At 38.0% G+C, this 13,863-nt stretch overlaps 1 protein-coding gene across 5 annotated transcripts in view; it reads left to right on the top strand.

The window, feature by feature from the left end:
- Positions 1-586: 586 nt before the first annotated feature.
- Positions 587-13,863, top strand: part of LOC129779619 (NPC intracellular cholesterol transporter 1) — a 96,659-nt gene continuing 83,382 nt past the window's right edge. For all 5 annotated transcript variants that reach the window (XM_055787199.1, XM_055787200.1, XM_055787201.1 and 2 more), the window contains exon 1: positions 587-1,025. In XM_055787199.1, coding sequence (XP_055643174.1) covers positions 963-1,025 — 63 coding nt within the window. In that variant the 5' untranslated portion in view covers positions 587-962. The remainder of the gene's footprint in view (positions 1,026-13,863) is intronic.

Raw genomic sequence — 13,863 nt, forward strand, 5'->3', positions numbered from 1 at the left:
CGTAATACAACGTTAACAGATTTGCGGAGACTTTTTCAAAATTAGGTACTAGAAGAAAAATTAGAGTAATCGTAACAATATAATTCGCTATTTTGTCAGGTTTGAAATGTAAAAATTTATTTTATTTGAAAATCAACTTCTTCGAAGGTTGAGTTATATTTAATGTATTTCACACGGTCTATTTTCTCATCATTCCCACCTTTGTGACTATGTAACAACCTGGGAAATGAACATTTAGTACAATCGATGAGTTCTGTACAAGGGCGCGAGCAAGACGGGTCTATGGTACTAGGTGAGGCCGTTTCGTCACTAAGTTGGGTAGGGGAGCGGTATATGAAAGCAGTACGGAAGAAAGCAGAAGGGGAATTATTTGCTTGTAGCGTGAAAGAGACAGACTGATCAGGAGCGAGCTTCGGCACTAGCGTATTGTGTTTTGTTTACAAACAAAACACAGTAGACTTCCAAGATGGCTGAAGAGTGGTTTTAGCAAGTTGGCCCACCTTAGGATATACTTCTACACGCCTTGGGCGCGAGTTCACCGTGAGCTAATGATGCATTCTTTGGCGGTGTTCGTGCCTTGCATGGTCGGGCTCAGTTTCATTTTAGATTTCGTGGAGTGCAGATGGGTTAAATAGTTAGTGGAGTATTAATCGTTCGATTGTGTGACGGTGCCTAGGCGCTGAGTGGAGGTTCTGACAAAATAAAAGTTTTTAACGGGAGTCAAGAGAGTTTATCAGTTTCATTGCACAATAGAGCTCCCTTTATCCGATTGTGTGCTAGTAATCCCAGTGTTCCCGAGCAGCTGTCGTGGGTTGAGTGAAAGGCAAATGTGAGCTGATGAATTTAATTTCAAAAATTGTGCAAAATTTGTGTTTCTCCAAGTGGCAAGAAAGGAAAAGTTTGGGTGCCTAGATCGGTGTCCCGGTTTTTGTTTTATCCCAAGGCCAGGCGTGAGCTTCAAAATGCGTGGCTCTCATAGAACGTACATTTACGCCGCAGTGCTGACATTAGGAATGCTAAACATGGTAAGAAAATGAAATTGCAGATTTTTTTTTCCTTATTACAAGATTCGATTTTATTTGGCTTCACGGACATGGGAGTCATCCGATGAAGAAAAAAAATTACACACCTTCAATGTTCGTAACGTACGCGTGTATTGTGTGAGTGCCGTCGTGTACACAAATACAGCGGCAGAAAAATGACAGCTCTGGCTGCTGGCGCAATGAATGCGAGATGGTGCTTGTTGGTAAACACGCACACCTTTTGCTGGCCTCAGATGGAATTTTTCTTATTGCAATTTTTTGCTGCCCAGCTTGAAGATTGACGTCATAAAATATTATTGCATTTCATAGCCAGACATGATATGGTTTTTCTTTACTTTTAAATAGAATAGTTTGGCATAATGAATCCGGAATGGGTTAACTATCGGAAAAAAAATCCATTTCGAAATCGATGCGTTATTGCTGTAATGGTTGCTGGTCCTCATTTCCGATTATTCTTTCGCAGGTCGGTCGATTTAAACGACACGATATCCGCGAAATAATAGGAGAAGATTAGTTAATTGTGATTTATGGTTCGTCTCCTGTTTTGTTTGTGTTAAGTTTCAAGGTTGATTTTCAATCACTACGGAAGAAAAACACATTGATATAATTCTGGTCATTTGAATTATCCTTTCGAAAATATAGAATTTTTTCAAATAGTTGATGCGAAAAATGATGCGATTTTTTTTCTACTCCATTCTTATCTATCAACTATGAGAATATAAAATTCTTTATTGGCGACGTAATATGCAAACAGAGTTCGTGTATCGACCTTGAAATTCTTCCCGCTACCAGTCGAAGTCTTCCATATCCGTGCTTATCAGTTGCCAATACGCAAATTTAGATCATACGACAATAGCCCGAGAAAAAAATGGGAATTGTGTGTGCCGACAGAATGTTCAAAGCGTGTATGCTGCCTACATTCTGAAGATGGAAATATTAGGTCAGTACGTAAGGCGAGAAAGTTTGTACCGCTCATTGGGCTTCTTGAGCAGACCATTAATATTCCATGGATTCGTTCGATAGGCGCTATAAGTCATCGTCGGTTTTACGAAGTGAGAATAGTGCGTCCTCGAGAAGACAGGAATATCGATAAAAATGCAAAATATATAGAATCATTTTTTTTTGTTAAAATGTTGGTAATCGAATTATCAAGTTCATATGAATAACGGCAGCTAGACACTTGAAAGTTTTATCAAAGCCAAGAATGACAATCTTGTAACACCATTTGGAATTTATTCAATATCAACCGGAAATATTAACACTTTTTGATGCGAAAAATCTCTGATGATGCTTTTTTATGAAATAGAGAATAAGTCGTATAAACTATCATTGTTTCATGGAGAAGATTTGTCCTCTCATCGTTGTAATTTTGAGCAGACCCGGCGATCTTCATCCCGCACAAACTTAATTTTTTGATTTGAATATTTTCGAATCAAACGTTTACCGGTTGAATCGCAGAACCCTTCATTGATTAATCTTCCATAGAAATATAAATAATATGTTTCTCCATTACATGGAATACATGTTTAATACAGAATAGTAAATTTCGTTCATATTTCTTATTTTCATAGCGCGTTATTTCACCATTGTAATTTTTGCTTCACACAAACGGAACATGAAGCTTTATTCCGCAACAACACATTTGGCGCTCCATTTTTTTCATATGATATGATAGATAGATAAAAGATATAGGAATGCGTTTTTTCACCTGAAAATCCATTTCCACCTTCGAACAAAAACAATTTCGTAAGCGGAAACATCGAACGGACTGACAACGCTTATCACGATGTAATTGTAAAACATATGGTAATTCTTTTTTTTGAATTTCCGGCTTTCCTCCAGTGTTTTCCGATTTTTTTTCCGATTTTTCTCTCCAGAACATTGATCTATGGGTAGAGACGAATACAGCAAAATAAAGACAAAAAATGAAATTCGTTTAGAAAAAGTGTAAACTATTACGTATAGTTGATAAAGTATTGAGTATGATTTCTTGCTGTAGTGAAAATTAGCTGATTACCTTCATATGATTTTTTATAATTAGTGGTGGACACAGATGTCAACCTTCCTGATTTTTCAGGATTTTTCAGATTTTTTGACACGCTCCCTGATATTCTGATAAACGCTCATTTTTCCAGATTTTTCCTGTTTTTTTTAATAGGTTATCAGAATAAAAATTATCGGTAATAAATATACTGAGATCACTGCCAAACTTTTCCTGGTTGGAGAAGAGAACTGCCATAATAGCTAACGAAAATAAGCTCTCCGTTCCGCACTTGTAAAATACTTTCGTTTATTATCCTTTCAAAAGCGATTCGTGTTATCGAAAATATAGTGTCGTTGTTGATGGCCTAAAGTTGGCGTGAAAGCATGACACTCTATCAGATTAGCACTCCCGAAGGCAGATTTAAATCCTTATATTTTGAATAAAAATAATTGCTTGATATTTTTTGAACGTTGTGTATTTATTCCACCTGAAAATTCATTATAATTTTTCATCACAATAACAGAACAGAAGGGTAACTGCCGCATAATCTTTGGCAATTGATCTCGTAGCTGAAGTTTGCAGACAAAAGTTTGCTTAAGTATAAAACAAAGATTAGGCAAAGACAGGAAAAAGAACAATTAATGGAATATTAGCCACTCAGAATTATGTAGAGCTGAATAAAAAGGATACATGTTGTGTTATGTTTTCGCAGTAATTAACATCCAAATACAACAAATCGATGTATAAGACTTAGTTAGAAGAAAGAACATGTAAACATATTTTAAAGTAGGACTACGTCTGAAAGGTATATGTGGTGGTAGAGCGAAAATCTCAACAGTGAATATGTATAATGAACGATTTGGATCGCATATTACAAATATTTATACATATTCACCATTTTTTACAATTATTCTGCGCAAAGTGCTGCATAATATGATTTGTGGATTATTTCTCTGCGCATGATGATTGTGGGAGCGTTGTAGATACAATTTAGCTAACAGATACAGGAAAAAAAATATAGGAGGTTGTGTCCAAGATACGACCGCATTGTTGACGTAGAACTACGCTGTTATTTTATATAAGTCGCTTGTTTATACCTTCGGATATTATTCTATAGTGCTGTAAAATTTTAGAAACAACTGCCTAGTAGAATAATCTCTGAAATAGTTTTTTCATCGAGAATCAGTTGACGATAATTGATTGATGATTCATTCTTGCCCTCGTAAAACAATACACTAGCGAATCATATGTCGCAATTTATTTCATGTCAATGCATTGAAAATTTACCTCGAACGCTATTCCAGTGGCCTTTTCCGCAATTGACATAGACTCGGCAACAGTCGACTATATACATGTTACACCAGCACCATTATTCCACATCTCATAACTACATTAATATATCTTTGGCACCACGAGGAAACAACAATGACAACACATGCAAGTATCAAATATCATGCTACATGTTATTTAGTATTGCCTCAAAGGAATCGCACCTCTAGGCATCGTTCGTACAACGTAAACCAAGCGCCAAACAAGCGTTTGCGCTATTCTAAAAAAAACGCTTCTGTTAATATTACTGGCCTCAAAAAAAGTTGCATTACTTTCGCATGCTCGAGAGAAGCGCAGCTGTAACCCTTAGTGGAGTAAGTTTTGCTACTAGCAAGCGAAACCTAATCACATACAAAATTCCAGAGATTTACTTTGTTGGTGACTAATCAAGCACAAATCCTAGTTGAAGACAGTTTTGCGACTGGCACGCGCGAACCTAAATAACTTATAACATTCCAGTAAGACATTCAAGATGCTTGATATTCCCCAAATATTTTTTTGGAGCACAACCTTAACGCCTGCTTCGCCATAACGTCAGTTTAATGCATTGATGTATTCTCAAAGGCACCAAAGTAGCCCTTATGATGACGAAAAAGAAACAATGTTAACTGCTTGGAAAAAGACTGAATTATGCCACACAGCTTGTACTCTGCTGTAACACCCATCGATGCGAATTCGTTGATGAGTTTGTCAAGAGCGACCGTCTTCACCACCAGCGGGGGGAGCTTGATTTTGGTTGCTGCCTGGGTAACGGCGTTTACATTTTCGACCGACGCGCCGAAATTGCCTACTTCGCTGTTGTTCGATGCGGTGTCACACTCGCGAAGGCTCGGTTCAGTGCGAGCGATTTTCACTGCACCAACATCGCGTTGCATCATTAGATGACGCTTGCTTCGAAATTTCATTGTCCCTCGCAATGCGTTTGTTTTTTGCAGGGCTCGAGCCTGCCTTCCTCTTCTTCTTGCTCATCACACACTACGCGAAGCGTCCAGTTTATGACGCGGGAAGAAAAACACACGATTCGAATAACGAATAACGAACAGAAAAAGCAAACGACGATATCCAAGTTGGATTACCACTTGTGGGGTCCAATTTTAGATCGAAGCGCAGCGAAAGCAAAGTGAACTGGATTGCTCAACAGTCCGATGCCGAATGAAAGTTTGCCTCAGCGAGATCCACTGTTTATACTCTAGGCAAGTATTCCCCTTTATTGTTCTTCTTTTCCTTTGTTCACGGAGACTTTGAATCCTACGATTTCCCCTTCGCTGCTCGTCGATAAGTTGCTCGTTATTGACAGCTCTGTTCGGGAAAGTACACAAATGGACAGAACAAATGTATGGGAAAATGGAAACGTTTAAAGTTTTCATGCATTTTAACCATTTACAAACCAGGAGATTCTAATGTATAGCATATTAATCAAATCTTAGGGAATTTCCGATTCGTTTACTATGTATCGCCAAAATACGTTCGCGGCAAAAATAGCAAAAATAGGTATATTTCATAAAAACGTGACCTGTTTTCTGATTTAGCACCCTTAATGAAAGACGTAGTTTTACGTCAAAAGAGAAAGCAAGTTGATTTTTCGGACCACCCTAAAATGGAAATGAGCACCCTAATAAAAAAATAAAAAAAACGGGTCTAATGTTTTACGATAAAGAACAAAGTAACCACTTTTGACGAAAATCTGAGAACCACTATATCGGTTTGGCATGGAATGGCTGATTTCTAAACTTACACTGCATACTATCTGTGGTTGTTAAAGGTTTCGAGCATCCCTACGCTGTTCAATCAAATGTTTAGATCTCAATATCGCGTTCATCGTATTGTTGTTGAGCATTTTCAGGAGCTTAATTTTGTTGTTGTTAAAATAATAAAACACTCGACGGAGTGAGGCATAGTAAGAGTAATAAAAACTAGGCATCGAAACGTCGAAAATGCGAGCGAACTGTCACTTCGTTTCAGGAATACGGTCTTTTATCCACCAATCCTGCATTTTTATTTTTTGTATAACAGCGATTTCATCGCACCCTTGAAGGTCGAATAATTTAAATTGAATAAACCAACGCCACGTGTTATAAATTTAAAGAAAATCGAAAAAATCTGTACCTTTCCAGATGAATCCGTACATGTAACAACACTGGTCATGATAAGGGCAGATGGCTTACGTGGTTTTGAAGAATCGGCTAAAGATGATTCTTCCTTGCCTCCGCGTTAATAATATACAAGCAGGTCATATGTCACTATTTGTTTCCTCATGTCAATGCTGGCACTGATTATCATCGCGAAGATTCTTCTCGTTTTCCATAAACTTTAAAATTTAAAAAATCGAGAAAGGCCGATCACACGGAGGATTAAAGACGCTTTCTGTCGTAGCTGATACAACAACACATCTCGGATTTGTTGTTACGAACAAAATCGCATCGTGCTGTGGGATACCTTTCATTCCCAATCAGCGAAAACCACTGTATGTGACTGTATCTGTATCAGCGTTAACAAAAACTGTTGACTGAATTGAGAGCTAGAATAGAAATTGAAGATATGATCAAACATTTTTTTTAATGCGGTTGCTTCAACGAGTTATCCGTCACACAGCCATTTCATTCCTGCATTATTTAAGTTCCTTTATACATTGTTGAACGGGAGAATGATATCACCCAAGCCCAGGCAAAGTAAAATTAATGTGTTTGCTGTTTGGTTCCGCACATTCTACACTCCAAATTTGAGACAACAGATCTCCTATATAACATGATCATTCAGAGCAATTTTTAAATGATTGTTATTACGCTATCACTGATTCAGTTCGGATCGGATATCATTTAATCTTGCCATTACTCGGTAAATATGCTTCACACCGAATTTCGCCGGCAATTTCGTTTCCTCTCAATTAGGACATTATCGTATCAATTGCTGCTGATGATGGCAATCGTTGGAAACGCACGTCTTACCAATCAATTTACTGTCCAAACTGGCTTTCAATGTCGTTATTATTTATTTGAAAAATACAACTCAGCTTTCAAATTCACCGAACTATATTGATTGTCGTCTCATTATACAACCATGTTGTGTCGAAACGTTTTTCTCCCACTTGACTTTTTCCATTAAATTACCCCCAAGTTCAATCAACTGTGTTGTTTTTCTAACCACAGAACTACGCTCTCAAGATTGCTTTAAACGACGCCACTTCACGACGTTTCTGAAATGCTGCTTTTCATCCAGTTCCGCTTTCTTGGGAACAATCAATCAATACTGCTTGCTTAGATGGTGGTGGGTGGGTCCGTCATAAACCCTCCGAAACCGTTTTCGCTTATAATCCATCCAATTCTATGGAAATGATGTCACGATGTATATACGCTTTTTTGTTAACAGTGTGATGTGCTTTATGCGAGTCACGGGAAAACTTTGCTTATTTGATTAGTGATATAATCCGGGAAACTAAAGTGTAGACATTTTTAGCCACAGAGGGCATTGGGACAACATTGTTCCTTGTGACGACTGATTGAATTTGGAACATTTTTTTGTGTCCAGCTTCGTTGCAGCAAAAATAAATCATATTAACCAGGGAGTCAGAGAGTCTGATTGAGTTTGGTTCGAACAGCTTATTCCCAAAACACTCAACTGGTTGTGTTCTTGAGATAGTTCATTTTGGAATCTATTTTTAACATCGAGAGTTTTTCTTCGTTTCTGACCGAAAACAATAACTCAAAATTTAAATATCTAAACTTCAAATGATTTTGGTTGTAAAATGTGCACTAAAAAAACTCATTTCGTGAAGATATTTTGACAAAAAATTTATTTCATTGTATCTCATTCAGGAGCAATTATGTTTCTTCCCGACAAAAACAAACATGAGTACCGATGTCGACCGAAATTGGAAGCTTCCAGCTCGAACCGACACTACTGTGTGCTCTGTCCTTGAGTGATGACGTTGGAAACGCACCATCGGGCGTGAACCAATGAACGAGCGTCCGAGCGAGCAAGCTAATGGAAGAGACAATCAGACGCATTTAATTGAATTATGACCACTACAAACCGGCGCGGTGCACGTGATTATGGTATCTGCCTTCGGTTGTGAAATCGGGTCGGCACGGTTCGACCCTCAAGACACACACATCGAGCCGAAAACTTCAGAGGATTCCTTCCTCTGCTTGTGTCGCTATTGATATCGATTGTCTGTGCTTCGTCGGGATGTCAGTTTGCGGTTGATTTATATCTGTGAGTGGAGTTGTAAATATCATCAAAGAAAACGCACAACTTTTGTTTTGTTTTGCTCAATAATTTGTCGGCAATTCAAGTTGTATATCATCTTCTCATTTTACCTTTATTGATTTTTTACGCTTTAAACTGGAAACTTGAAAAGCAAAATCTAGGTTTCACGACACTGAAAGGCAAAGGCATCATTTTTTTTTAATGGAACTATATTCGATAGAGTAAAATCGTCTCCTCAACATGGTATTCTAGCGCGAGGGGAACAGTATTCCATTTGAAACACACAACTTATTGCTACTTTATACAAAGTTTGCTCTATCGAAAGTTTTCACTTATCTTACGGGCAATGCACTTATTCCACGCTGGTAAGAAGTCTGGTTGTTTTGTAGTGATCCAGTTATCATGATTTTAGATTTCTTCGTTAAATCGGAACCGCTCTGCAGAAAGGGCCGACATCATGGACTGGACATCATGGACAAATAGTAATCTGCGGAAGCAGTATCTGGGGTAAATGACGGGTGAGGTTGAACCTTCCAGTTTATTTTTTCTACTTGACAGATTTATGAACATGCGGTGGTCTAGCGTTGTCATACTGTAAAATTCTCTTGTCGTATATATTTTTCCATTTCGGTCGTTTATCCTTCAGAGCTCTATTCAAACGTATTAATAGTAGTCGGAACCGTTCAGCAGTGATAGTTTCAAATAGTAGGTGCTTGTATTTGTGTAGAATAATTGTTTCTAAGCGGTATTTAAACCACTCCTCACACATGCTTTCCGATGGAGCATATTCATTGTAAGATTCGAAAAACAAACCGTGACTATCAGTTGCATATTTATCTAAAAGAAATGGAGTTTACCATTTTTGCGGCTCAAAATTCGGGATTCTTAATGCGATGAAAATATTTGTTTGTACTACGTTCAGTTTTTGGTTTTTCGTTTGCGAATTTCATCATAATTCCAACAGTACGATATTGTCCACATATTATAAACCCGCAAAGTCTCACTTGTACATTTAATATATTTTCAATCATTCGGACTGTCAATGGGCTATACGATGTTTGCGGCTACAAAGTTGGGGACCAATATGTGAATCACTTATTTACTTTGCTTTGAGCGATATTATAATCCAACCTCAATTTCATGACATTCCAGTTAAAAACGGCGACGAAAATTCACCTTTTAGAAACATTCACACCTTGAAGTATTCCAGGAACTTGATTTCAATGTATGTTGTGTATTATAAGGTTTAATCAACTTCGAACATCTGTTCACGCCCAATTTATTTAAATTTTCGGATACTTACAAAAACAGAAATTTAAACCATATAAGATAGGGAAAGCTTATTGAAACAAATTATTCCAAGAATTGTTCTACAAGAATCCCGTCCTAGAATGGAATTGCATTAAATTTGAAATGAATTTAAAAATGAATGTATTGTTCACGCAATTGTTATATGGATAAAACTTTTGATATCAAATTCAGACAATAACTTGAGGTATCATTGGTTTCACATTCACAAAACATTCACTGCTCAAAATGGGTTGAAATACGCGAAAATCATCAACGCTAAAAATACATTGGACGTAGTTCAAGGGTCCGGAAAGGGTACCAAAAAGATATTTACAATTTTTGACAATTACAATCTATGTAGAAAAAAGTTTGTATCGAACGAATGAGCTGAATTTTATATTAATTGTTTAATGTTTAAGATGGTTAGACATCAATTGCTTTTGTTTCTAATATAATGCTTGAGCTTGGGCGTTTCTCTCCTTATAGCGAGATTTGAGCTCTCTCTATAGCGACAAACTTTTATAGCGGCAATTCTCTATAACGACGGTCCCTTGCGATGTCGCTATAGAGAGCTTTCACTGTAAATGATTCGAACGCCTTCAACTGACCATTTCTTGATATGTTGCTAAGCTGTTTTCATCAACTGTTTGGAAATATTTTCTCGTATCTATCACAATAAAGATAGCTTTGTTTTTTGGAGACGAACATTGAAATAGTTGAAAAATGCCCAGCTTCTTAAATTGAACCGACCAAAAGTAAGTAGCAGCGGAATACAATTCTGTTGCACCAATACCATGTGAAAACAATCGTAACTCTAAACCGTGCATATCATTCTATCTACGGGAAATAAGAAAAACGAGAAAAAGAAATCACCATATAAATATTGGAATCGCTCTATTCAACCTCAGTCCCACACTAGCTAGCAAACAGATAACAGGTTCTCCTGCTACTAGGATGCATAAAATAGCTACCCTGTTGCGAAGCGATCAGACATTTTGTAACCGTGCATTAGTTAATTGCTTCAATGAAAAAGAAGAAAACCCCAAAACGAAGCACAGTAATCAAATTCAACATCATCAAAAATAATACCGAAAATTTTTAAACTTTGGAGTGTTTTTGAACTTATGCTCGTGAGCTCGTGCTATCGATCCAACACATACAGTAATGTAATTTTGTTCGGTTGATGCACCTCGTCGATTTCATGCCATATAGTGGAAAGTGTTTTTGTATTTTTGAATCACATGCACACACTGTTGTTGGTTTTATGTTTTGCTAAATATAGAGGTAGTCGATAAAAGTGCTGGTGGAACAAAATATGATCTCCTCATTCACGATTCATCGGTCATCCAGCTAGTGTTGCCACATATTAATTTGTATTGAAAGTGTTGAAAATCTTTTGTATCTGTACTTTTGACGTAGGACTACGTCTAACCGGAAGATATAGGGGGTGAAATTGAAGTCTAGGCACTGAACAAGTAGGAAAAAATGCAAGATTTGGAACGCTTATAACTCGAGCATTTCTCAATAGATCGCAAAGGTTTTTGCATCAATTGATAGGAAATATATCTACGCATCTATCATAACGAATAACATTTCATTTTTCTTGAGATAAATAATTGAATAATTGTGAAATATTAAGCATTGTCAAAATGCACTATGTGCCCATTTTTGATTGGTCCATTTTGTACTCCTCAAATCGTACCGACCAAAACGGGCAACCAGAGCAGCAGCGAAATAGAATGAAGTACGATTGGAAAGGAAAAAGAAAAAAATGAACGAAACATTGGTCGCAGTCTCACACATGCGTAATTCTCAAGCCAGCCAGTCAGCTTAAAAATCCCCGCTCCGCTGCCGTAACGATCATTCTCATTCAAACCGTACACCACATCGGTTCGCATCACAACACATCAACAAACCAACCCAAGCAGCCATGTCTGGACATGGTAAAGGAGGAAAAGTGAAGGGAAAGGCAAAATCCCGCTCGAACCGTGTTGATCTGGAGTTCCCCGCAAGGGTAGCTAGGCCGAGCGCGTTAGTACCAGTGTACCAGTCCACCTAGCCGGCGTTATATAGTTTCGGCCGCCGAAGTGATCGAGTTAGCCGGCAAAGCTGCTCGCGACGATAAGAAAACCCGCATTCGGAACAGAACACATTCGGTTCGGTGGACATCAAGACAACAGGCAGTTGCAGCGAGGGGCGAGTGGCAAACGCAATCGCAAAACGGCATCAGGTAGCAGAAGAAAAAGTTTGTTCTTTATACAAACTGCTTTGGTGGCAAATCCAGAACAAGGCGGCATCGAGGGCGTTCGAAATGGTTTTTTTCAAAACCACGAGTACTAAGTTTTCTAAATTGGAACCATTCCATAAAACAAGGCGCTTTTCAGGGCCATTAAACCTTCCAAAAAAGAGTTTAGGAAATACAGTTCAATGCTTTCTAAAACAATATCCAAAATAATAATAAAACACAAATTGATTTTTTCATAATTTGTTTGCCAGGATGTGAATTTGGCAGTTGTTCTGAGCTTATTGATTTTCACCAATTCTTAAATTGCTTCTAGATTGAAAGTACAGTAATTTACACTTATCTCGACATTTAGCTAATTGGACGGACCTGTAATGCGACATATTTAGTTAGACATTTTTGTAAACATAGAGATCCAAATTATGACCCCACATTGAAAGTCGACACTGTACCACTGTCATCGCAAATGTTCAATTACAGGTTAAAATTACCTCCAATCCGATACTAAGTGGTGGTAATGCGACGTGCCATTGAATGTAATTTACTGTAAAATATGTCACAAGCTGGGAAGAAATTTTCCAACTGTGAAAGCTGTGGCGAGTGGCAAATGCAATCGCTAAATAGAAAGGTTTAGCCGAACAAGATGGGGATATCGAGTGATAACAAAACAATAAACTCTTTAGATTGGAGATAATTTTGTGATCCTGAAAAGGACCCTTTTTAGCCTGCATGTGAATCCAACGAGCGAACAAATCGTAATGAATGTATTTTTTTGCCATCGCTCCCTTTTAACGCTCATTCGTTCGTCTCGTTGGACTCGCCCCTCTGGCTGAGTCTGCCGATTTGTCTCTATCCTGTGAGTGTGTACCGCTAGAGTATAAAACACGCGGACCCCAAAAAAATATCTTATTTTCTTTCAAACCGTAAACCCGTGTGGTTGTACGGCATCGACATCGTGGACGTAACAAAGGAGTACAAGTTAAGGGAAAGGCAAAGTCTCACTCGAACCGTGCAAGTCTCCAGTTCCCTGTTGGTCGCATTCACTGATTGCTCCGCAAGGGTAACTAGGCCGAACGGATTGGTGCCGGAGCACCAGTATACTTAACAGCGATTATAGAGTTTCGGCCGTCGGAGTGCTCGAGTTGGCTTGCAAAGCTGCTCACGACAATCAGAAAACCCGCATCAAGAACAGAGCAGCTTCGGTTCGGCGCTCATCAAGGCAACAATTAGTTTCAGTGAGTGGCAAAGTGTTTCTCCGGCACGTTGCATTAAATGTAATTTACTGAACAACATGTCACAAGCTGGATGGGAAGAAATTTTCCAACTGTGAAAGCTGTGGCGAGTGGCAAACGCAATAGCTAAACCGGAAGGTTTAACCGAACAAGATGGGAATGTCGAGTGATAACAAAAACACAACATCAAAGGTTCTTTTCAGAACCATCAACATATTCATAAAGAGTAAACAGTAAACTAATCCATTTTTCAGGTAGATAGGTAGGTATTCACGTAAGAGAAGAAAATAAAACAATATATTTAAAATATATATTTAACAAAAGCTGTCCCCTTTGTATAGTCCTACGTCACTCCGGTTATGTCCCCGACATTACCCACCCGTCTTTTTCTTCCAATGAAAATATCCAATTTTTCTTCCATGAAAATATTGGTTGTATTGAAAAATATGTTCCATTAGTATGAAAAATATCACTAAAGCCACAAATTAATGATTTCTTTGATGATTCCTATACATACTCTTGCTATAATGAGGACTG

This window comes from Toxorhynchites rutilus, chromosome 3 (assembly GCF_029784135.1).
Source record: "Toxorhynchites rutilus septentrionalis strain SRP chromosome 3, ASM2978413v1, whole genome shotgun sequence".
Lineage (NCBI taxonomy): Eukaryota > Metazoa > Arthropoda > Insecta > Diptera > Culicidae > Toxorhynchites > Toxorhynchites rutilus.